This window comes from Nicotiana attenuata, chromosome 8 (assembly GCF_001879085.1).
Source record: "Nicotiana attenuata strain UT chromosome 8, NIATTr2, whole genome shotgun sequence".
NCBI classification, from domain to species: domain Eukaryota; kingdom Viridiplantae; phylum Streptophyta; class Magnoliopsida; order Solanales; family Solanaceae; genus Nicotiana; species Nicotiana attenuata.
In genome coordinates this window covers 46,043,467-46,069,699 of record NC_031996.1, presented here as the reverse complement: position 1 = coordinate 46,069,699, position 26,233 = coordinate 46,043,467, and the positions used below count along the sequence as shown (strand labels likewise).

General features: G+C 38.4%; 2 protein-coding genes across 2 annotated transcripts; one reads left to right on the top strand and one right to left on the bottom strand.

Moving 5' to 3' along the window:
• Positions 1,706-7,989, top strand: LOC109231393 (probable ADP,ATP carrier protein At5g56450). Its single transcript, XM_019397048.1, has 2 exons — positions 1,706-2,406; positions 7,188-7,989. The coding sequence occupies exons 1-2, from the start codon at positions 2,068-2,070 to the stop codon at positions 7,815-7,817; spliced, it is 969 nt and encodes a 322-aa protein (XP_019252593.1). The 5' UTR covers positions 1,706-2,067; the 3' UTR covers positions 7,818-7,989.
• Positions 8,187-11,585, bottom strand: LOC109231392 (nucleosome assembly protein 1;4-like). Its single transcript, XM_019397047.1, has 11 exons — positions 11,336-11,585; positions 11,213-11,256; positions 11,008-11,103; positions 10,444-10,536; positions 10,283-10,361; positions 10,134-10,195; positions 9,871-10,055; positions 9,607-9,784; positions 9,466-9,509; positions 8,632-8,848; positions 8,187-8,395 (listed from the first exon to the last, which is right to left on the bottom strand). The coding sequence occupies exons 1-11, from the start codon at positions 11,403-11,405 to the stop codon at positions 8,363-8,365; spliced, it is 1,101 nt and encodes a 366-aa protein (XP_019252592.1). The 5' UTR covers positions 11,406-11,585; the 3' UTR covers positions 8,187-8,362.

The following is a 26,233-nucleotide window of genomic DNA, read 5'->3' as shown; positions in this document are numbered from 1 at the left end:
ATTAAAACTTGAACAAATAACTAATAAAAGCTTAAGTCAGTCAAGTAGCTAATTTTTAAGTCCCCGGCAACGACGCCAAAAACTTGTTGCTCCCAAACGCACACGCAAGTATACGTGGTCGTACAAGTAATAAAATGATAAGTCGAGTGTTGAACCCACAGAGACTTATATTAACTACTCACTAACTCACCAATATTGTTATTCAGTCAAGCTAAATTCGAGTTCAAGAGTTTAATTGTACTAAACTACAATTCTAAGTAATAACTAAATTATCAAGCAGTAGAATGATTGTTATGTATTCAATAGAGACAAGTATTCCAGGATTGTGATCGATTCACCAATCCTATTCTGTTCTAGTTAACTCTTCCTCTCATACAATTCACTCATGGTTGCTAATTAATCGATAATTGCTCTCATAGCCTTCTCCCGAAGTACTACTCGCCTATTCAAAATAGATTAACGCCTATATTCCTATGGAATAAATCTATTAAGAATGCATTAAGATTACGATATTTAATTAAGCACGGTGACTAGGTATATTCCTATCCTAACCACAAACCCCCCCCCCCCCCCAACCGGGTTAAGATCATGCTCTCTTTAATTCTTCTCTAATCTAAACACGGCTTTCCCAAGCATAGTATAGATAGTAAATAGAACCTAACTGCTGGCCAGACAATTACGCAATTAATCACAGAATTGGAGAAACAACCATATATTAGTGAATTATAATCGAGGTTAAGTCAACGTTAAACAACAATATTCATGGCTAAATCACAACCCCAGAACAATGGATTTTTAGCCACTCATGATACTAGCAAACAATTGCATAAGTTTTGAATAATTGAAAATACTAGAAAAGATGAAAAAATCTGAGATGTTCTTGCTCCCGGATGTTTCTCGTGTGTATTTTTCCTCCAAAGTGGCGTCTCTCCCTTCAGAAATAGGCTTAGTCTTTCTTTTATACGTGTTGGGTAGGTCTAGGGCCGAATAAATCGTGTCCCGGGCAAAATAGGACAAAATCACGTCACCGACGCCCTGGGTAGTGCCAGGCGCCCACCAGGGCGCTGCCCTTAATTTCTATTCTGTCTCCAGTGCCACAGGTGGCGCCAGGCGCTGGCTGTGGCGCCCAAATGCTCAATTTTCCGGTTATGTTTGTTTTGGCTCAAATTTTGCGCGTTTCGCCCCCAGTTGCCCCGAATCATTCCTACACATAAAAACACTTCAAATTAATATAAATCATAGCATTTAACATCCCAAATTCACGAAACAAAAGTAAAATATGAGGCGATATATATAAAATTATATATGCTTTAAGCTAAATATCACTACTACTGCATGTCTTACATATACATATACTACTACCCTTTTCTCGGAAAAAAAAAATAACAGAAGAAGAAAAAGATAAGTACCTATTGCTCCATTTCAACAACAACAATAAGAAAGAAGTCTGTTTCCTATAGACCCTCGGGTGAATGAGCTGCATTTCCTCTACTCCAATTTGCATTTTTATTTTAGTCATTTCTCTTTGCTAATCTCTTTGATAATAAAGAATAAAGATATTATTATTAATATTATCTTGTAGTACCATATAGGAAGGATAATATTGGGATTTGGGGTGGGACCTGTTTTACCATTTTATACTCCATAACTAAAAATCAAATAGTAACAAGAAAAGTCAAAGTCTATATAGAAAAGGGAAGTGGAGGCCAGGTTGAAGCTAAACTCAAAAAACCCAAATATCTATCTAAATATCCAACAAGGCAACAACCCCATCAACCAAATGAACAGCGCTCTAGAATTCTGTTATACTCTCTTCCAACAAAAGATATAAAAACAGAAAGGAAATATAACATTACAAAAGGGGAAGAGAATCAAAGCCACCCCAGAAGTTCTGTTTCCCTTTCCCTGAATCTTGAAACCCCATATAAAATATTGCATTTTTATTTTAAAAAGCAACCCCAGAAGTTTGTTTTTAATCTTTCTGAATCAAGAAACCTCAGGAACAAGCAAAACCCATATAAGAAACCTTACAAAGATTCAATCTGAAAAAATAAAGAGAAAAAAACAATGGCGGAGGAGGATGGTGAGGGGGAACAGAAGGGTTTCGTTTCAAGAAAATCTGAGCCGTCCAATTGGTGGACAACTTTCAATCGAGATCTAATGGCAGGGGCATTAATGGGGGGTGCTGTGCACACAATTGTGGCACCAATTGAGAGAGCTAAGCTATTGTTGCAGACTCAAGAAAGCAATATAGCGATATTGAGTGGTCCCCACAGGAGGTTTAAGGGCATGTTTGATTGCATAGTACGTACTGTTAAGGAAGAAGGGGTTCTTTCTCTTTGGAGGGGCAATGGTAGCAGTGTCCTCAGATATTACCCTTCTGTTGCTCTCAACTTCTCTCTTAAGGTAAACTACTCTTGCCATTTTCACATTTCAACTCATTTTTTTGTGTTTCTATAGCATTTGCAAGAAATGGATTTATTTTATTGAACATTTGCTGCTTTTTAACTTCTTGTGAATCACTGGACTAATTATTCTGTGAAAATGTTTCAATAATGTATGATGATACTGAAAGTTAGCTACATTTAGTTGACTTAATATTCAGTTGGTTATTGATGTCATATGACAGTTCTTTATATTGGTAAATGTGAATGTTTATAGCTGATTAAGAGTTTGGAATTCTATTCTGTCAAGGTGAATAAAGGTATACAGTCTCTTGATTTCATGAAATGGAAGCTATATTTTTCTTTTGTAGTCTTGGAAAAAGTATGCTGAAGTTTCGAAATGTTGGCTGTGTTGGAAGAAAGTAACAAATGCCTACAGAATGTGGTTCTTTTTTTGAATGGTTTAGAGGACAGGGTAGCATGACTTCTCAGAGAGACTTTTAGAGGTAGATCTCTCAAAAGTTCTCTTTGAAGTCATACTACAATCTACTGGCCGAACAAGATTCATATGGTTTTTGTTATGGAAAATAAAGATTTTCAATGCTAAAAGAGTAGGTGATTCATGGGTGGTTGGAGACCGAACAAGTTAGATGCAAGGAGGAAAAATTTTAAGACAGTTTCGTCATGCATTCTTTGGCTGGTACCAAGAGAAAGAATATAAGACCTCTGAAGGATTTGAGAGCTCTTTGTCAAAAATCAACTGCTCCCTCTCATTTAATTAATTTTTTGGTGTATCGAGGGTATCATTGTTATATAGATTGTTCGATTTGTTTCCTGGGTGTTCACAACGTACTTGTAACATATGTATTTGTATGCTCAAAACCATCTTGGTGTATATTAATAAAATTACTTGATTATCAAGAACATAATGTTCGGAGGATAGCTGCATAGTTGAATGGAGGTACAAACTTACTGGGTGGGGGTAGGTTTTAGAGGGGCAAGCTATTATTTAGGTCTTAAATTTGGAAATACTGAGTAGGAAAATGTCAGCAATTATAAACTATCTCTTACTTTGAAATTTATGCATAAATTTGTTAATTATTTTCCGTTGTTGCTTTACTATATTGTATATAGATTCTTATTATGTATGTTAATATAAGAGCTAGATAGGCACCCAGATGTGACCTAGTGAGTAGTGAAGTGGGTGCAATCCCAGCAGAGACAAAAAAAACAAGATGATTTTTTCTCATCTGTCTAAGCCTTGGTAAGCAGATTTACCAAGTATTTATGCTGGTGTGAAGCAGTAGGTACCCGGTGGAATAGTCGAGGTGTGCCAAGCTGGTTCGGACAACACCATTATCGATTAAAATATAAGAGCTCAATGAAAGGAAAATGTAGCTCCGTGAAGTACCCATATGGAAGGAAATACAAAACGAAAACAAATTGAGGCTTAAATTGCATGAATGTAAGAAGATGCAGGTAGCTTGTCATGCAGCATCACGAATTGATGCATAACCTGAAAAACATGCTATTTACCACCCTAGGTCTTTTCTTTTCTTTCAAGCAGCTCAAAACTCAAGGCCTTGCATAGCGTTGTCTATGAAAGTGAACTTCGTCTGGAATCAACTGCGAGTAAGATCCAAGTTTTAGTCTTTTGTTTTTGTCCTTCTCAATAGTTATCACTAATCTGGCGCCTGCTTCCAACTCTTCCCATCTCTCTACATGCAGTGTTGTCAAAGGCGCGCTTAAGCGAGGCTCAAAGCATGTTGTGCACTTCGCCTCGCTTTGCGGGCACTTCAGTGTCGCATCAAGGCTCTAAAGCATACTTTTCCTTGCCAATGAGTGTAATCATGAAAAGGCGACACTGAACAATTGATATTTCACTTTATCGTAATTTTTTTGTCCATATATTTGTTATTCATGCTTATAATTATTGATCTTGGACTACATATACATATTTTTACTTTTTCTCCATTTTCGCCTTTTTTCATTAAAGCACACGCTTTATTTGCGCTTTGCGCTTAACGCCCCAACAGACCTTAGAGCTTTTTGCGCGTTTCGCCTTTGATAACACTGTCTACATGTAAACATCAAGTCCACTCTAATTTGGTCATCCCTTTTGTCTTTAAATTGCTAAGCAAAAAGCTGTTGCTTCTGAGGTATCAGTAAATGAAAAACCACATCGATTTTATGCTTCTGGAAACATGAAGCTGTAAATAAAATCAGCTTTCTTTCAGCAGGAAATAAACTTCCTTCCATCTGATGACCTTTCCGTGTTCAAGTATAACTTTTCAAGTTGGATAGATGTCTGTTCAATCATATATAGTTTCTTTATTTTCTTAAATGCTGGGTTGCTTTTTTGGAGAAGAGGCTTTTAAGTATCAATGGCAATGGGACAGTTTTGTCTTACCCCACTTCTGTTCCTGAGGCTCAATAACTCACTATCAATCTGACATCATACCCTTCATCTGGAATTTCATTTAAAGACCTTTTACCAATCATTCTTGGAAGAAAGTTTATGAATCCAACATCAACCTCCTCTAGAAACTAGACGTTTGTAGCTTTAGCTGTAAAATTCTTCTCATCATATATCAACTCTTTTCTTCTTTGGGTTGGTTGCAGCAATCTTGATCCACTGCATTCAATTTCTTCCGTACAAGGGATTTGTCTCGGATGGTTGAACGAGTTTGGTTTGAGGAATTTTCTATGGAGAAAAACTTGGGAAAGTGGAGGGACTTGGAGAGGTTGTTAAGGATGAGGGTGGAAACAAGTGCCACCTGTGGGTGGTATTTTCGGCACAGTGGACATGCTGCTGTAAAGGGTGAGGGACGAAGCGCTAATGTGAAGAGATACTGGAGCCCTTGTTCTGATTTTTCTCACTTCACTCTGTCCCACCTCGACTTGCCTTCTTTGAAAGGTTCTCTTGCCCTGCACCTGAGTAACATCTCCCCATCGCCGTGCCACTTTACTCTACATGTGGCTGGTTATACTCTACTCTACTCCAATCCCTTCTTTCATTTTCATTTGGAAAAGCAATGGCCATCAGTCCTCTCCAGTCTGGACTTCACCGCACTGGCTAGATTGGAAGTACCAAAGCTAAAAGTTTGCTAAATGAAAAAGCAAAACAGTAGTAATAATAAAAAGAGAAATAAGAAGTTAAAAGGATAAAGAAGGAGAAGGAAGAGGGAGGCCTTTGCCAAGAAGTGTGTGAATGTTCTGCTTGCATCTGTATGCAACATTTGCCATTGGATTGAACACACCCAAGATTTATTTCAGACTGCGCCCCCTTTGATGTCGGTTCAGCTGTGAAGGAAGTATGATGCAGCATGTGTGGTAGGCGCATGTTACATGTTCGACCTGCCGCTGACCAAAGTCTGATATTTAAGTTGGAGGAGGGTAGACAGGAAGGCCCATACTACCCTGAGTATCAAATCTGTGCGCCAACTGGGCACGAGCCAGCTAACCCACAGGGGATTTCTTGGTTATAAAAAGAAAAGATTTATTTTGAATCTTCTGCTAAAGTCTAAGTACCCTAACTAACACATTCCACTATCATATGAAGCTAAATTGAAAAGATGAATTGACAGCACTAAGGATTGCTCGGAAATATTTCTATATACAAAAGATAAAGTCTTTAAAGAACTTAATCCATTGCTATATTTGCTTGAGTTAGGGCTGTAAAGTTGAAATCTGTCTAAATTCTTGTTCTTGTGGGCAAGTATCTTGATACAAGAAATCTGTGGGATGACTTTGCAAAAGGATTTTTGAGTTTTGAGCTGCATGTTTCACCGGTTTTTCTGTCTTCCGTCTTCTGGATTCTCATGTGATAGGTCATTGGACAATGGGGATTCATGAATCTTGTTAGTACACTATAAAACACGCATTTCAATGGCATTAGTTTACATCATAATAGTCTGTATTGAAAATTATTTCCTTGATCATCTGCTCGTTTAGGAATTGGAAAACGATTACACCATAAGTTACAAATCATTTCTTTGTTGAAAGGAAAGAGACCCTTCTCCTGACCTTATCAAAAAAAGAAACAGAAAAAAAGAGAGAGACCCTTCTCTACTTCATTGTTTTTCTGACATGTTAAATCCATTATATACTACTCCCTCCGTTTCAATTTATGTGAACCTATTTCCTTTTTAGTCCGTGCCAAAAAAGAATGACTCATTTCCATATTTGAAAATAATTTTACTTTATGCAATGATTTTAGCCATACAAAATATATGTGCCTCATTTTAGACCATACTTTTTAGGGATAGTTATTACAGTCAGCAATACTATGAGATCCTGTTATTTTCTCTCCTAGTTGTCCTCTACGTGCAGTGAGCTTTGAGTCAGGAACAGGTTTTTTTTTTTTAAAAAAGAAAAAGGAAAAAAGAGAGACGATTTTCATCATGTGATTGACTAGGAATTTCATATCTACTGCCTATTTTCCTCTCTTTTAACACACCCATATACATTTAATAGAAGTGTCTTTTATAAACTTACAACCCCCTTAAGGCATCTGCAACCTATTTCTGATTTTACAGAACCAACCATGTCATATGCAAACATGATTGTTGATAATTTTCTACACAATATATTACTACTATGAATTACCGTAGAAATGACCCATAGTGGTTGATATGGAATTGCTCATGCATCCTGTCGTGAGGGACATGGCTATTTGTTTTAGATCCTTCATTATCTTTTCCATTAATATCCCCTAGAGCTTCTGTAATGTATTACATGACTTTGAGTGAGGATTGAAGAGATTTTGTCTCAAGAACTGATGGCATGCTTTTCTGAACATAGGATCTCTATAGGAATATCTTACACAGCAACTTTCGAGATGGTCACCTTTTGGCTGGTTCATCGGCCAATTTTGTTGCTGGGTCTGCAGCTGGATGTACAACGTTGATCATCATTTATCCACTAGATATTGCACATACACGGCTCGCAGCTGACCTTGGTAGGTATGAAACTCGTCAGTTCCGTGGCATTTACCACTTTCTGAGGACAATACATGGGAAAGACGGGATTCGAGGCATTTACAGGGGGCTTCCTGCATCTCTTCATGGAATGGTTGTTCACAGAGGGCTTTATTTTGGGGGTTTCGACACCTTGAAAGACAAGATGGCCGAGAATTCTGAAGCAGAGGTACCATTATGGAAACGATGGGTGGTAGCTCAAGCTGTCACAACATCTGCTGGCCTATTGTCCTATCCATTGGATACAGTTCGGAGGCGAATGATGATGCAATCTGGCTTGGAGAAGCCAATGTACAGAAACACATTGGATTGTTGGCGGAGGATTTACAAGACAGAAGGATTTACTTCATTTTACCGTGGAGCTCTCTCGAATATTTTCAGAAGTACCGGCGCAGCAGCTGTTTTAGTGTTATATGATGAGGTGAAAAAGTTCATGAATTGGAGTGGATTATAGCATAAGGGTGTTTCAGGTCAATAGCAATCAATACAAAGACCAAATTAGATTAGCCTTACTTGTTAAAGATGCATTTTGATAGCCACAAAGGTAACAAACATACAATGTTGTAAACACGTTCAGATTCTTTTCACTTTTGGTTCACAATAAAAAATCAGAACTTTCAAAGTTACCCACATTGTAGTTCCTTTCCACTTACAGTAGACTATTTTCTTGCAAAATTTTTGCTTGAATGGAGGAAAATATTTTTAAGGAAATATTCTTTTTGTAGAAAGTGATTGCCCTTATGAATTTGGTTGGGCATAAACTATGTGAGATATGGTAGTGTGAAAGGTGTAATGTATGGTATGATGACAATGAAAACAATAATATCAAAATTGCAAGCTCGTGAACCAGCTAAATTGCTGGATAAACCATTGAGCTGCTTGTTCAAAAATAGGTATTGTCGATAAATAAACAAATAAATAATAAATAAATAAATTTAATACATTAAACAAATGGTTTCCACAACACACAACACAAAATCTGAGGGGCTACTCTAACCACTAGTGCCCACTAGTTTCTGCAATGCCATCCCCCTGCAATTATCAAAAGTGAAGAAGTGTGTTATATAGACAGAGAGAAGGAAATATAACAAGAAAATGAACCAAAATTCAAATTTAATATGCTCTTTGACGCACCAGCATTATCATAGCAGTATGGTCAATAACAAGAGGATGGACTAAAATCCAGATTTAATGGGCAACATCTAATGAAGCTACTACATCTTAGCACATGAGGGAGGAAAATGGGAGGTGGTGAAAGAAATATTTACCTTATTGGTTTTCTTTACATTTCTTTCATTCCCTTTCTCCTTCTCATTCTCATCATCCTCTTCTTCATCATTCTCTTCTACATAATATTCCTCTTCCTCATCATCACCGTCGTCATCTTCTTCTACTTCTTGTTCTTCTTCTTCATCGTCAATGGGAACAGCCTCTCCAGTAAACCAAGACACGGCATGAGGAATGATCTTTTCTCGGATTGTTGACCTACAATGACAAAATCAATAGAACAGCTCAGCTTTTGATCAGAAAAATAGCCTAGCAATCAATGCATGGACATGCATCTCTAGAAAGAATATGCTATTGGACAGTTCAAATATGCTAAGGATGTTTTTACCACCTGCCAATACTTAGCAGATATAGGGGGCATGCTTCTTGTTCTTTTTCTTAATTGATGTTTCTAGCTGGAGATGTCATCCTCGAACTTTCTACTCACTCTTTATTCTTAATGGCAACTGTATAAGTTATTAGTCAAATGAATCCAGATTTTAGTTTTCACAAAGTTACTCATCCCTGCAGGGCAGTTAAGCTGAAGAAACAAATATCCGACAGGCGACAGCACAAGAAGCTTGTGAGCCCTAGCACTGTACATTCAAAGAATACAACAGTGTTTCTTCTACGAATGCTTAGCATATATCAAATAAAAGATATTGCGGAAAAAGACACATTATCAAGAATAGCAAAGTTGATGAAGATTGTGAATTCAGCATATGAAATCAAAGTTGAGACCGTGGCTTTCAGGTCATTTCAACAATTCATCTACTTAATAACTGGTTACACTATCAGTTACTCTGGTTAGGGACAGTCATTACTACAGAACTTACCCAATCTCATAATCTTGTTCCATCTGACTCTGAAGCAATTCAGCCTTCAAAACATACAGCACAAAAAGCGAGGTCAATTAGCAGCAAGAAGCGGAAAGCAGTCTGCATGTTTTAAGTAACGTATTCTCCAAATTCACTTACGGTTTCCTCATCAATTTCCTCTGCATCTTCTGGAAGCTGAGGTGGATCAAAAAAATGAAAGAAACTTTCACATTCCTCAGTTTTTATGATTGGTTTTGTATCGTTGGATCCCTTCTTTGGTTTCTTCTTCACGATCTTCTGTGTCAAACTTTTCCTGGGAAACCATTCGATCTCTGTCCTAAATATATCCAACAAGTACATGCATTTAGAAGGAAGCAACTCGGAGAGAGTTTTCATATTGGCAAAATAATAATATAGCTGTACCCTATTGCATTCTCAAGGATATGCTCATCCTCGCTAATCATGTGATATGTCTTTGTCAGCACACTGTTGCTAAAATAGGGATTTGTATCAAAAAAGAACTCAAGCTTAAAACCCTTGGCATCATTAAGTCTACTCCATTTGACATCTTTCAGATACTGGAGCGCACCTTCATCTCGCTCAGTGATCTGAAGTATAAGCAGACTGATCAATCAGTAGAACAAGCTATAGCAGAGAAATTAAATGAAATATCAAACTCAGGTTACCTCCTTAGCAATTGCTTCATTATTTTTCATCGTCAGCAGCCAGAAATGGGGAATACCTTTATCTGCACGCAAGATTCATATTCATCAGAAACAAACCAGAAATGTAGCAAAGATAGTACTGAAAACATGATTGACTTGCAAACGAATACCTCCAGCTGATTCATTGGTTTCTTTATCTACTGTGCCCTCATTTTCAGCTTCTACCACACCATTCACAATCTCGTATCGCTGCAAATGCACCAAAGAATATGTTTCAGCAACTATACATGTACGTATACAATACACAGACACACACGCACACACAACTCACCTTGTTGTAAAGTGGCTCATACAACTTCTGGAACTTTGCTTCCAAAGCTGCTCTCTCTTCAAGGAACTGCGCCTCTAATTCATCATATTGGCTCTGCATATATCATGTCAGAGATCAAGGATTGAAACGAATATGGGAAGGAAAACAAAATTTTGATATTTATACCCGATTAGGCTTTGAATTCAAGCAACCAAAACAGATAGAAACAAAATGACATAAAACCAAACGAGGCAACAACACGTCTTTTTCTTGATTGTCTCAACACCAACTATAGTTTAACCATAAGTCTAACTTCACTAGTTATAAAACTAAACTCAATTAGCTGATGCAAATAATGGTTACACAATGATCTGCTTTATTGTGATAGAATAATGTTCTTGCACTGGATCACTAGAAATGCAATGAGGAATCAACTTCTTAATATGATATCTCAAAGTGCATAATTTACAAAGAATGCCGAGAAAAGAGTGCAATCAGGATCAAGCTCACTATATACAACTTCAAATTAAGTATTATCAAGTGAGAAACTAGGTAGATGAAATTCTTTGCCATTAAGAGTAAAACCTGAATCTCTCTGAGGACATCAACACGTTTCCTAATGTTTGGAGGAAGTTTTTCAAGAAAACCAGAATGATCCCTTGCCAGATCATGAAGCTTGTTCTGCATCACATTTAACCAATAAATAAATAAATACATTGAGAAAAAAAGAAGCTAAATCACTAAAAAACATGCACTATATAGAAAGTAACTCAGCAGAGAAAAAGAGCACCTTGATGGCATTTACAAGATCTGCACGATCCTCAGCAGAAAGAACTAAAAAAACAATAATAAAATCAAAATGTGAATCAGTTAGCAAATGATCTCATATTCATTAAGGTTAATAGTTTCATACCAGCAGTGGCAGCAGGGAGATCAGAGCCTACATTATCAGCTGTATTGACCTGATCCTTTTGATCACTCATAGTTGTTACTACTAAATTCTGAGTAACACCCAAATGCTGAGAAATCCAAGAAAGTTGATTGGTGGATGTAGTGTGCAAGAACAATTGGACAGATTAAAATAAAAGTCAAATTGTAGCTAAGATGAAGAGAGAAAAAGAAAAATCTTTGAGGACAGAAAGAAAGCACACGTTGCTGATGTTTCTGGTGGCAGTTTAATTAGATATGTGATGATTTGTGTCAACTGGTCACTGTTGACTCCTGCCAGCACACTTGGACTGTCAGTTGTTCCCAGTTCACTCCATGTCAGCAACATTTTACATTTTTCTTTTAGATAGTGTAAAAAATAGGGGAGCTTTGAAGCAAAGGTAAAGTTGTCTCTGTGTGACCTATAGGTCAAGGGTTCAAGCCGTAAAAGCAACCACTTATGCTTGCACTAGTGTAGTCTGTCTACGTTACATTCTTGTTGTGCTACCTTTCTCCGGACTCTATGTGAATGTGGGATGCTTTGTGTAACGGACTGTCCTTTTAGTATAAAAGATGAGGTAAAGATAAGTACTACTCTCTCTTCCAACTAGTGATAGAACGCGCGCGAGGCGCGAATAATTTGACAGAATATTAATTTTGTAAAATTATGATCTAATATATCATATTATTTTAATAAATAATAGTTGTTATTTTATTATTTCATATTGTGCACATAAATATAACAAAAGCTATACAAAATCAAATGACACACATTATATAGTAATCAAATAAATTATTTGTACTTTATGTATTCATTATTATTATTAAATTATGTGATTAATTAATTCAAAATATATAGATCATAAAATTATCGTTATCCCCCTCCTTTCGTACTTCTTTTCTAGTGTAATATTTGTTTAGTTTTCTCATTTTTTATTTTTACTGAAAATTTAAATAATGTGATTTTTAACTAAATTATAATTTTGAACTCATCAAATGTATAAATAGATAAGCCTCTTATTATTTTTATAAAAAACCTACCAATATTTTTAATAATTATTAATTTATGCGACATATAATATGCTTATTTATGTATAATATTCTAATAGTAACTTTATATTCTTATATTTTTCGTTATGAAATAATGAGTTCTATTTATAAACTAAAATTGCCTACATGAGAAACTCAATTAGTAGATATATATTTTTACTCTATCGCTTCAATTTTTTTTTCTTTTTTTTAGTATTCTTCGTTTATGACTATTTGTTTATTATAATTTAATTATGTGTATATGTACGACTTTTCTCATCATAATTCTAATTGTAAGTCTTATATTTATATATTTTCCCATAATTTATTTTTTTGTTCCTTGCTTATCTAATTGTATTATCCATTATTTAATATTATTAAATTGACACATAAATATTTAATAAATTACTAGTTATTATAATACAATGAATATAATTTTGTATTACCCTTGAAATTTAGCTTGACATTATCATGTATGACTTTCTTAAATTATTTCGATAGTTAAATTTATCAATAATATTTTTGAGTATTATCTATTTACTTAATTTTATCAAATAAATTTAAAGTGTTGATAGAATCACACTATATCTATTCTCCTCTTTATACATTTATTTTGTTCGACAATATTTAATCATTTTCATTTAGGGGTTATACAATAATATTATTATTTTTCTAAATGGGTGGTGTTGAATTAGTTCAAAGGTTAAATAGAGACGTTCTTTTATTATATGTCATAAATCTACTAATAATTATAATAGTTATTATTTTTGTATTATTTTCAATAAGAAATTAAATTGAATTCTTCTTCCCATTTGTATTTAATATGAAAGTTTAATTCTTTATATTAAAAATTACTACATAATAAGTTAAATTATTTCTTTATATATTTTATTTATTTCTTGAAGTTATTGTTATGTTTTTGTCTTTAGTTTTATGTATTATGATATTATTAGTTGCATGATCTTGTCCATATAGCATGACCATATGAATTATTATTCAAAAACTTTCTCATCTAAAAAAAAAATTAATCTTATCATTTTATATATCTCTACATTGAAGTTATTTATTTATATATATTTTTTCCTTTTTTTTTATAATAGTTTCCTTAAAAATATATAGGTATTTAATTATTTTAAAACTAAATTAAAAAGACTAACTAATTTTGTCCTAAAATTTGACACTTGTTGAATTTTTGTTGTGACACTTGGCATTATCTGATTTGCTTCTCCTATTCTATATAGATATATTTATGTGTTGTACTAACTTGGACATGAAGTTAGGAAACAAGAGTTTTTAAATTTGTGATCTTAAATATGTTATAATATTTGTGTGACTATAAAATTTTTTGACTAATGGTAAAATCGAAAGTTTAAAGTTAAATAGTTTTCGAACAGAGGGGGAGCCAGGATTTGAAACTTATGGATTCAGGATTCTAGTTATTTTAGGTTACTGGGTTCTAAATTAATAATTTAAACATATTCAATGGATTTCATAAGACAAATATAGGATTTGACAAAAGCTAATGGGTTCAGCCGAACCCCTAAGCAAAAGGCTAACTCCGCCCTTGTTTTCCAGTACAAAAATATATCATTAGCTTTTTAATGGATTAATAGGGAAATAGAGTCATACAAATTGAAACATAAGAGTACAAATTACATTAAAATGTGCATTTTAGTCCTTAATCACCTAATCTTTTTTACTTCCACCCTTTCTTTTCGAGTTTCTTACAATGCTTTGTGACCTATCCAAAAGAAAATGTCAAAATAGTTGAAGATTTTGGGGGTAAAGGGTAGCTGTATATCAGTATTAGTATATATGTAATCTTACTATATCAGCTAAGGATTTATTGTTTGCTAGTTGCTACTTTCCTAGCGAGGTTATTCTTATCTTTTATACTAGTATATATATACACTTCTATTAATACAAGGATACATTATTATGGTGTCATTGCCAAATCTGATAAGCTCGCTTCCAGAAACTTTCTTCTTTCTACATATTCTATGGTTTTGTGCTTCTATGTCTCAACTTAACCAATCTTTTAAAATGTAATATTAACGAAACACAACGAAGCAATGGCTGAAAAACCACGTGGAATTGCTATAGCTTGGAACTTCAAGAATAAAATTTTGACCAAGAATTTATGTGATAATTATGGAGATTCATTACCTTTAAAAAATTTAGTGCCTGCAACAATGACCGGCAACCAATTATTAGAAAATTCAATGAGGCGCAAGACCATGTGGAATTAATTTGATTTGTAACTTCAAGAATATGCAGGACATAATATCAGAAAAGATTGGAACTGATTAGAGTGATAATTTCGTGCAAATCCATATTAGGAAAATATTGGTACAATTTTATCCAACATAAATTATATTGGAAAGAAACAACCTATCTTTTGAAGGGCTCAGCAGTCACTGAGGCACATAATGACAGTACAAAAATACGATTTTATTGATATTATAGCAGTACATAGCAGTACACTACTGCACTGTATTTTATTTCCTTTCCGATAGTTAGTTGGTAGTTGTTACTGTTCATTCTATTAGTTAGTTACTGCTTTCCATTTGTTAGTTACAGCTATTAGTTAGCTGTTAGTTGGTTAATTAGTTATCGATTGATTAACTGTTGCTTAGCTGTCATTAGTCGATCTTATTGTATAAGAAGAACCCAGCTCCAGCATAATTGAATGAGATTCTTATTTTCACTCAATCGAGAGACTCCATTTCTGTGTTCTAGCTTCGATACCTTGGAAGCTTCTGATTGCTTCCTCCATTGTAGTCTGTGGAGCTTTCTAAGCTCATGCTTCTTCTAGCTTAACATGGTATCAGAGCGAGTCCTCGCGACGAGATGATCCACTGAATTATAGTTTGCAGTCTACTGTCTTCTTCGCACTCAAAAATTCATTTATCAATTCATTCGATCGAGGATTTTTGCATCCTCATCTTCTCAATCAATCAATTTTCTTCTTATTCATTCTTCGTTTCAAGCTAAGGCAAACATGGCGAGATGATGCAAACACTGCGTATGCGACAATAGCAGAGATCCAATCGACAATCGATGTGAGTAGTCCACTTTACATTCATCCCTCTGATAGCCCTGGGATAGTTTTAGTTCCAGTACCTTTTGATGGACTAGGATATCGTTCATGGAGGAGAGGTGTGTTGAGATCCCTATTTGTTAAAAACAAATTAGGTTTCATCACTGGAGAATGTGTAAAGCCTAATTCGAATTCATTAAGTTTTAGGCAATGGGAGAGGTGTGACGATTTGGTAACCTCATGGATTTTGAATTCACTTGCAAAGGAAATTGCAGACAGTGTGGAGTATGTGAATAGTTCGGTTGAATTCTGGAGAGAACCCGAAGATCGTTATGATCAAACAAATGGAGCAAAATTATACCAGATCCAAAAGTAAATCAATAATTTGAGCCAAGGAGTACTCGATATCACTGGATACTACACAAAAATGAAGAAATAATGGGAAGAATTAACCAATGTGAGTGCAAAATCCATCTGTAGCTGTCAATGCACTTGTGGTGCAAAAGAGAATATGCACAAAGTTGAATAGGACAGGAGATTGATACAATTCCTAATGGGCTTGAATGAGGTTTATATTGTGGTTCGGGGGAGCATTCTAATGATGAATCCCTTGCCTTCAATGGCACAAGCCTTTGCTCTTCTGGTGCAAGAGGAGAAACAAAGAGAATTTCGACCAAGGAATCAACTGAATTTTGAGTCTACTGCAATGAATGCTAGTATGACAGCTTCAAGAGGATTCACAACAAACTTCTCAGTAAACAGTTGATCGCTGCCGACTCGACGCTACACTAAGGTAGGAAGAGCGGGTCGCAATAGTTTTTACCCGAATAGTGGTTCGGGATCGAATTTCCACAGGGAGCTAGTAGTGGAGTTGGATTTTCTGTCTAGTCTAGAGATGTGTTTGTACTCCTAATGTCAGTTCAAACATTCTTGATTTTTGATTATTTATAACGACTATTATAAGATTAATGATTAACACTAAATTATGCTAAGAGAATATTGCTAAGTTGTATGTAATATAAAGAAAGACACTAGGGTCATGGCATCACCTAGGTGGTTATTTAACGGGTGGAAACTACTAAGGATAGATTGACATATTTGGGGCTTATGCTATAACCGTTGCACAGTTGTACCCATTCTCACACCTCTCGGTAGAGAGAATGATTTTGCCCAATTGACTCTCTCGAGACCAATTGAGTAGGCCAATTAGACCAAGCAACTAGGGTTCAAGTAGGGTGATTACTCTCTCGAGGTTTAACCCATTAATTGGGACTACCATTTCTCATGGGTCCATCCCAATTCCTTGTTGGGTCAATTTTGGGGTTATAGACTCTCTTTCTCAAGAAGAGTTAAACCCACCAAGCTAGAATCAGTGTTTGCAACCACCAATCCTTAATTAAAACCTAAAATTAACCCAAATAGCAAACACCCAATATCAATCTAGCCTTAGATGGAAACACCCATTAATTACCCACACTAGGGTTGAGCCACAACCCTAGCTAGTGAGTTTAGCTACTCATGCTAGATGCAAAAATTAAAGAAATAGATGAAGAAGTAAGCATATTAATTAATTGCAAGGAAGAAAATACAATATTGAAGAGTAAGAATGCCAAAAATGGCTAAACTATAAGAATGCCAAAAATGGCTAAACTAGGCGTTCTCACGAGCTCAGCAGCTTCGGAAAAACAAAACTTAACCTAAAACAGAAAAAGGTTCTATTTATACTGGGCTGGAAAAATTGGACAAAAATACCCCTGCGGGGTCAGCGCGGACCGCGCAAACATGACTGCGGCCGCGCTGGCTCTTGAATTCTTGGCTTCTGCTTCCCTGAAGTTGAGGACCGCGGACCGCGTAAAAATGTAGCGCGGCCGCGGTGGACATTGGCGCGGCCGCACAGAATTGAGCGCGGGCCGCATTGCTTGGAAAGGGTCAAAACTAGGCTCTCTAAATCTCTGCTCCGCGGACCGCGTAAAAGTGTAGCATGGCCGCGGAGCCTGACCGCGGACCGCGTTGTATTAACCGCGGCCGCGTAGCCTCCCCTTGAATTTTTCCATTCTCTGAACCTCCTAGTGCGGCCGCGTTCACAGTTGCGCAATCCGCACTAGGGCCTCTTTTCCTCAACTTCCTTGGTCTTTGACACTTGAGCAGGTTTCACTCCTTTCTGAGCTGATATTTTGACTTTCGTCGCTTTGTCGATCAAACCTGCAATCAAGTGCAACTTGTGAGCGTTTTGAGACCATTTTGTAGCTATTTTATGACAAAAGCGTAGGCAAGTATGGGCATAAAACACGTTAAAATCCTAACTTATCAACTCCCCCAAACTTAAGCCTTTGCTTGTCCTCAAGCAAACAAAATAAGACCCACCCCTTAAAGGAAAATCCACATAATTCCAGCCATCCTAAGGCAATCTCAACAAGCATCAATTGGGACTAACAATTGCCCTCAATACGAATGCATCATTAACACATTTAACTTTTGAAATACCATGGATCAAGTGTGACGCAAGAGCATCAAGAGTTGACACATTTCATCAAAGAGCTTGTCTCAATTACTTTGGTCACTGTGGAACTCAAACTCACACGTCCTCAACTCTCCCTAAGCGAACCTCACCTTTTAGAGTATTAACACACAAATCGAGGTTGATGGAGTTTCACTCATCTCTCTCAAGAAGAAGGTCATAAGTCCGGCTTTAGGTACCATATGCTTGCCCCTTATGTAAGTATCCACTAATGTAGGTTTCCTTTAACTCAAGATCCTATAGGGCTTTGTGGAGTCATTATGAAGGCTTTTGGGTAAGGGTAGGACATGTTTTTATTCAAATGGGTTCAATCTTCCCTTAAGCACTTCTTTTGATTCATTATGGCAACAACTCTTTTGACTCTTTTGAGTATGTCACTTCTTTACAAGGGGTTAGAGAGACACATTGTCACTCTTTCTCATGCAATTCACGACATTTCTCCTTTTCTACTTTTTCCACACCTTTTTCTTTTCACTTTTGTTTCCTTTGACTCCCCTTTAATTCTTGTTCACTTTGAACTTTCTTTTTGTCTTTTTCTTTTCTTGATTTTTCATTGCCTCCCCTTTTTCTTTTGCTTTTGTACCTTACTACCACTTTATTTCCTTTCTTGTCTCTCCCCCCCAAACTTAGACATTTGNGCCCAATTGACTCTCTCGAGACCAATTGGGTAGGCCAATTAGACCAAGCAACTAGGGTTCAAGTAGGGTAATTACTCTCTCGAGATTTAACCCGTTAATTGGGACTACCATTTCTCATGGGTCCATCCCAATTCCTTGTTGGGTTAATTTTGGGGTCATGGACTCTCTTTCTCAAGAAGAGTTAAACCCACAAAGCTAGAATCAGTGTTTGCAACCACCAATCCTTAATTAAAACCTAAAATCAACCCAAATAACAAATACCCAATATCACTCTAACCTTAGATGGCAACACCCATCAATTACCCACACTAGGGTTGAGCCACAACCCTAGCTAATGGGTTTAGCTACTCATGCTAGGTACAGAAATTGGAGAAATAGATGAAGAACTAAGCATATTAATTAATTACTAAGAAGAAACTACAATAATAAAGAGCAAAAATGCCGAAAATGGCTACAATATCCCGTCTCACGAGCTCAGCTGCGTTCAGAATATAAAACTTAACCTAAAAATGGTAAAATGTCTTATTTATACTAGGCTGGAAAAACTGGACAAAAATACCCCTGCGGGTCAGTGCGGACCGCGCAAAAAGGACCGCGGCCGCATTAGCTCTTGGACTTTTGGTTTCTGCTTCTCTGAAGTTGAGGACCGCGGACCGCGTGGAAATGCAGCGTGGCCGCGGTGGAGGTCGGTGCGGCCGCACATAAAGGAGCGCGGAGCGCATTGCCCGAAATTGTCAAAACTTCAATTCTCTGAATCTCGTTCACGCGGACCGCACAAAAGTGTGAAGCAGCCGCGTAGCCTGACCGCGGACCGCGAGAATTCGACCGCGGCCGCGTAGCACTTCCACTGAATATGCCATGTCTCTGAACCTCCTAGTGCAGCCGCATCCACTTTTGCGCGGTCCGCACTAGGCCCTTTTTCCTCAATTCTCTTGGTCATTGATACTTGAGCAGGTTTCACTCCTTTTTGAGCCGATCTTTGACATTTCGTCACTTCTGTCGACCAAACCTGCAATCAAGCACAACCTGTGAGCATTTTGGGGCTATTTTGTAGCAATTTATACTTAAAGCATAGGCAAGTAGGGGCACAAAATACGTTAAAATCCTAACTTATCTCAGCTGCGTTCAGAATATAAAACTTAACCTAAAAATGGTAAAATGGCTTATTTATACTAGGCTGGAAAAACTTGACAAAAATACCCCTGCGGGGTCAGTGCGGACCGCGCAAAAAGGACCGCGGCCGCACTGGCTCTTGGACTTTTGGTTTCTGCTTCTCTCAAGTTGAGGACCGCTGACAGCGTGGAAATGCAGCGCGGCCGCGGTGGAGGTCGGCGCGGCCGCACATAAAGGAGCGCGGAGCGCATTGCTCGAATTTGTCAAAACTTCAATTCTCTGAATCTCGTTCACGCGGATCGCACAAAAGTGTGAAGCGGCGGTGTAGCCTGACCGTGGACCGCGAGAATCCGACCGTGGCCGCGTAGCACTTCCACTGAATATGCCATGTCTCTGAACCTCCTAGTGCGGCCGCATCCACTTTTGCGCGGTCCGCACTAGGATCTTTTTCCTCAATTCTCTTGGTCATTGATACTTGAGCAGGTTTCACTCCTTTTTGAGCCGATCTTTGATATTTCGTCACTTTTGTCGACCGAACCTGCAATCAAGCACAACCTGTGAGCATTTTGGGGCTATTTTGTAGCAATTTATACTTAAAGCATAGGCAAGTAGGGGCATAAAACACGTTAAAATCCTAACTTATCAACAGCAGACCTAGGCCTTATTGTGATTTCTGCAAGAGACAAGGTCACACCAAGGATAAATGCTTCAAACTTTTATGGATATCCACAACAGTTTAATCAACAAGGAGCCTCGAATTACAACTCGAACAATCATAATCAGTATTCTAGGAACAATAGGGGGAAAAATGTTGCAGCAAATGCTATAGTTGGTGTGCAGGCTATGCCACCAGAGATAATATCAAACCAAGGAGAAGATCTAGAGAACCAAGGAGGTCACAATAACCAGAATATGAACCTTTCAAAGGAGCAATATGATCAAGTGATAAGGCTACTTCAACATTTCCAAAGTGATGGGACGGGAGACAGTTCAAGCAACACTAATCCAGCCAATGCAGCAGTGAATTTTGCAGGTATTGTGACATGTACTTCTTCTATAGACTTTGATAAACTGTCATGCAAATGTTTTCAAGCAAAACTGACTTATGGATTCTGGACTCAGGAGCTTCACACCATATGACCTTCAACAAAACACACCTACAGAACATAATTGCTTTATCTTATCCCTTACTTGTGAAACTACCTAATGGCTACAAAGTCAAAGTCACAAAAGTAGGAACTATAACTCTTACACCTAAAATAGTTCTATATAAAGTCCTATTTGTCCCATCCTTCAAATATTATCTCATCTCTATCAGCTCATTGACGGCACATCTCAAATGTCTGGCTTCCTTTTCTAACACATGCTATTTTCTGCAGGCCCCTTCTCTAAAGAGGCCAGTGGAGATTGGTAAGGTCCATGATGGATTGTAACTTCTCTGCTCAGACAGCTTGAGTAAAGGAAGTCCTACAGCAGCAAAGAAGAGTGCAGGCCATGTTGCTACAACACCTTGTCTTTCTCATTCTTGTCAAATTTGTCCATCTGTAAATACTCGGTGTCCTTCCCATTCCTGTCTCCCCAGTTCTGCTGTAAATACTGTGTCTCCATTTCCTATTGTAAATGACTTCACTTGCAATAAAACAAACTAGGGTTATAATTCTGAGCCTTTCTCAATAGATGTAAGTGATATGAATCTATTATGGCACTACAGACTTGGGCATGTACCTTTTGGAAAGATGAAAGGGATATCTTATATACCAGTAACTTTTGCACCAAAACAACCTTTCCTTTGCTCTATATGTCCTATGGCCAGGCAAGTTAGACTTCTTTTCCCCCTAAAAGTCAGAAACACCACTGCCATAGTTGATCTCTTGCATATAGACCTGTGGGGACCTCATCTGTACCCACTCATGACAATTTCAAATATTTCCTCACTATAGTAGATGACTTTAGTAGATCCACTTGGACTCATCTACTCAGTTGCAAGAGTAATGCATTATACACTCTCAGAAGCTTTATATCCATGGTTAGACACAATTTTCTACCAGTATAAAGTGTATCAGATCAGACAATGGTCTAGAATTCACTAGCAGTGAAGCCACCTCATTCTTCCAGTCAAAAGGCATTGAACAACAAAGAACCTGTCCTTACACACCCCAGCAAAATGGCATAGTATAAAGAAAACACAAATACCTATTGGTAACTGCTAGAGCCTTACTGTTTCAAGCAAAACTCCCCTTGAGATACTGGGGAGAGTGTGCGCTTACAGCAACCTTTCTCATCAATCGATTACCTATGTACCTTTGAAAAATAAGTGCCCTTTTGAGTTGTTGTATGGAAAGAAACCAAACTACTCACATTTAAGAAGTTTTGGTTGTCTGTGTTATCCAACTGTTCCTAAACCTCACAGAGATAAGTTTGAACCAATAGCTTCCCCACATATCTTTGTAGGCTATCCTTTTGGTGTTAAGGGGTACAAAGTGCTGAATCTAGCTACCAAGAAAATCTGTGTGTCTAGAGATGTGGTTTTTCATGAATCAATCTTCCCTTTTTCACTTCCATCAATGCCAAACTCCTCTTATTCCCTACCTTATGTTATCACACATCAAGACCACTCTGATGTTTTCAGTACTTATCCCACTCACAGTCCCTTAACCCCTCAAAGAGACAACTCTATTACACCATCACCTAGTCACACCACACACTCATCCATTCCAATGTCACCTAAGCACACCATACACTCACCTCATATTCTTAACACCACATCACCACAAGCAATACCTCCGGTCACCTCAAGAGTTGATCAACTCTCATATTCTACATTGAGGCTAAATCAAAGGGTGTCTAGAGGAATATCTAAGACCCCATCTTACCTGTCTTAATACGTCTGTTCTATGCCTAACCTAAAACAACCACTAAATACTGAAGTCACTCAGACCAGTTCACTTTTTTCTCTCAATGCTCTCTTTACCCAAAGCAATCATATCACTCCTGATGTCTTGAATACTGACAGCCAGCAGGTAGTGAGAAGCATTTGCAATGACAGGGAGCCTTTGTCATATAAAGAAGCAGCAGTCAATCCTGCCTGGCAACATGCCATGACTCAGGAATTTGAAGCACTTCATGCAAACAACACCTGGACATTGGTTCCATTGCCTTTTTCACTTTTGTTTTCCTTGAATCCCTTTTTATTCTTGTTCACTTTGGACTTTCTTTTTGTCTTTTTCTTTTCTTTCTTTTTCATTGCCTTCCTTTTTCTTTTGCTTTTGTACCTTTCTATCACTTTGTTTCCTTTCTTGTCTCTCCCCCCAAACTTAGACATCTGCCATTACTCAAGGGAAGATTTGGGTGCCAAGAGAGGGTAATCATTTGGAACGGGTATAGGCTTGTAGCATTGGTTCTTGAAAGAAAAAGGTTTAAGGCTCAAAAGGGTTAACTAGGGATCATCTCTTCGGTAGGCTATGGAATTGTTCAACTTAACATACGGATCAAGGAGAGCCTATAATCACTTCTCAAGTCAAATTTCACCTAGGATTTCGCCTCAACAAACATTCAGGGCAAGTTCTAGACCATTGGCTTGGGACTTGGACTTACAATTCGATTCCTCACCACACACGCTAGGGGATTGCTAAAGACATCGAGTCGAGGGCCCACAACGACCTTAGTTACAATTTAAGCACACAATGGTCCGAAAAGACCACATGATGATTGTTTGGTCAACGCAAGAGTCTCAAAGTCACGACTTTCACCATCCTAAACACAACATTATGTCTTTGACCATGGGATCAAAGGCAAGTGTGCTAGGCCCAAGTGAAGCTTTGCTTGAGGTACCCTTAACTACAACTATCAAAAACAAAAGAAAAATCAAAGAAACGGACTCAAACCCTTAAGAAGGTTGTCACTCCATCCATCATCGGGAAGAGCCACCCGGTTCACACAATACTCCACCCTTGTAAAGAACCGTGGCCTTAAGAAAACAAAGGGCTTATTGGAAGCGTCAAAACTAAAACAAGAGGCTACGAGCCTAACTATAAAGCTAAAAATGAAATTTTTTTGCGAAAATAGAAAATAGAATGAATATGTACAATAGGGGAGTAGAATATACAACGGGGGATGAATATGTACAGAAATGTAACTTTATATACAGACCAAAAGAGAGAATAAAAAGTAGAAGAAAAGTGGCTAAAGTGTAAAGTTATATACAGCCCAAAATAGAAAATCAAAGTAAAGCATAAACTAACAATCTGTATATACAATCATCCAGATAATCAACAAAAAAGTAGGGCGCACCCCCACGAATAAAAGCTGGCATTGTCCCCAATGCCAACTATCAAACTAAGCATAAAAAAAAAGTCATAAGGAAGGATATAGGGGCTCCCTAAGCCTGGTCCGTCTGCATGGGATCATCAGTGATCCCCAAGTCCTCCGTATGTGTGGGAGCTTCAGACTGGCTCCTGGCCTCCTGCTGCTCAACTGCTGGGACTGAGGCCTGTTCCTGGACCAGCTGGATGTCACGTGCATCCTGAGGCAAACTGGAGGAGGCCTCCTGTGGGACTGCCACCTCAATAACTGCATCCGCTGTGCTGGGGAGCTTCCTCTTCTTCCTAGGCTGCCTGGGTGCCTGCTCCTGCTGGGACTCTGCTACTGGTGCTGGGGCTGGGTCCCCGAATAGCAGGTCAAGAGGCATCTGGTCTGCCAATAGCTTGTCCACATCTGCCCTGAGCTGCTTCACAGACTCTTTGGAAGCCCGTGATCTCCTCATCTTCTTGTGCTCCTTGGTAAGCTCCTTCAGAGCCTTGCCATGTGACTCCACAGCTGTAGTCAAAGTAGCCTGTGTCTTCATAATCCTTTCCTGGTTCTCCAGGAGCTTTTTCAAAGTGTTCTCAATGGATTGAGGAATCTGAGCTGACTGAGGTGCTGATTGGTCTGAATAGTGGAGGACAATGTGGACAACTTGGATGTCGCAGCTGACATCCAGTTGTTCAAGCTAGCCAATGTCTAGCTCAAGTGATGGGCAGTGAAGGGATGAGTTCGGGAAGATGGAACTCCCGGGCCTGCTGAAGAACTGGGACCAGCAGTAGAGGAAAGTCCTAGAGGCAAGTCTACTCCTGTAGTGGCAGCACGTATGGTGGAACGTATGGTGGAAGGCTCGGTAGAAGGCTCTACTGCAACTGGCTCCTCAGACTGGCCAGTTGAGGCAGAGGCAGGTGGCTGGTAGTTCTTGGACTTAGGGTTGTCCGAGCCTTGCATACTGTACCAAGAATAGGGAGCCACAGGCTTGGTCTTGACATCATATATTTTCTTCTCCACCTCCAGGTCCTGGAAATACATTGAAAGGGTGTTGGGAAAAGGGTAATTCTGGTCATGCTCGTGCCCTACAGCAGAAATCACACGGGACATCACATTGACCACATTGATAGGGTACCCGGCCATAATAGATGCAACAAGAACTGCCCGGGTAAGTGGAATAGTCTGATCGTGGGTAGAAGGGTCAAGCCGACTGCATACAAATGTCAACCACCCTCGAGCCTCAAAGTTGAAGGTCTTCCGGAATATTTTCTTCCCTGCTTGCAACCATTCTGGCACAGTACCTGGGATTGCCAAGTACTAGGCCAACCAAGGACGGACTTCCTCACCCATCCCTAACTTAGCCAAATAAAGTGACTCATCTTCATCACGGAACCCCAAATACTCATTTAAAGATGTTCCATCAAACAGCACTGTTTTTTGTCTCTAATTTTGGTCACCTTGGTATCCTTGACAATGTGAGCTACATTAGAGTAGAATTCCCTGACCATGCATTAGCATCGATGCACTTCTCCATGAAAAACTCCCAGCCCCATCTAGTTCTGAACTCCCTCTGCACATTAGGGTTGTGGGGTAAGAGGTCAGTGTCAATAAAACTCCTCTCCGGTATCAACTTCCTCACCGGCCACCACTCCCTAAACTTGTGAAATGCCACTTGACTGACAAATCGATCCTCCCAGACTTCAGGTTTTCTAGTGCGTTCAATACCCCCAACCTGAGGCTCACCTCCCTCATCTCTGTCTGCACTCTCCCCAGATAATGAAGTTGTGGGAGAGGTGGAGTATTTCCCACTACCGGCTTCGGACTCGTCAGATGAATCCGAGACTACATTCGCTGGTCTTGCGAAGGTGGGTGATGGTGGAGGGGTATCAACTAGGTGGAGGGGGTCGGTTACATGAGTTGGGACTGAATTTGAGGAGATGTCCTTGGAGGGCACATACTCACTCTCCGACGAATGAGAAGCAGCCTTATCAGCAGCTTTTATCAATTTTCGGGTCTTTTTTATGTTTTCCCGAGCCTGAGGAGTGAGTTTTGCTATTCTCTTGCCTTTACACCCTCGGGAGGAACCACCTCTCCCGAGTTGTTGTGATTGTTTGCCGCCCCTTTGTTTAACCATTATCTGCAAAGATAAGCATCTAACATTGTTAGTTTAAGCACATGCAGTGAAACAGGTGAATGAAATTGATTGCAGAGATAATTGCAGTACACAGTTGCAGAACAGGTTGCAGAACATAGCAC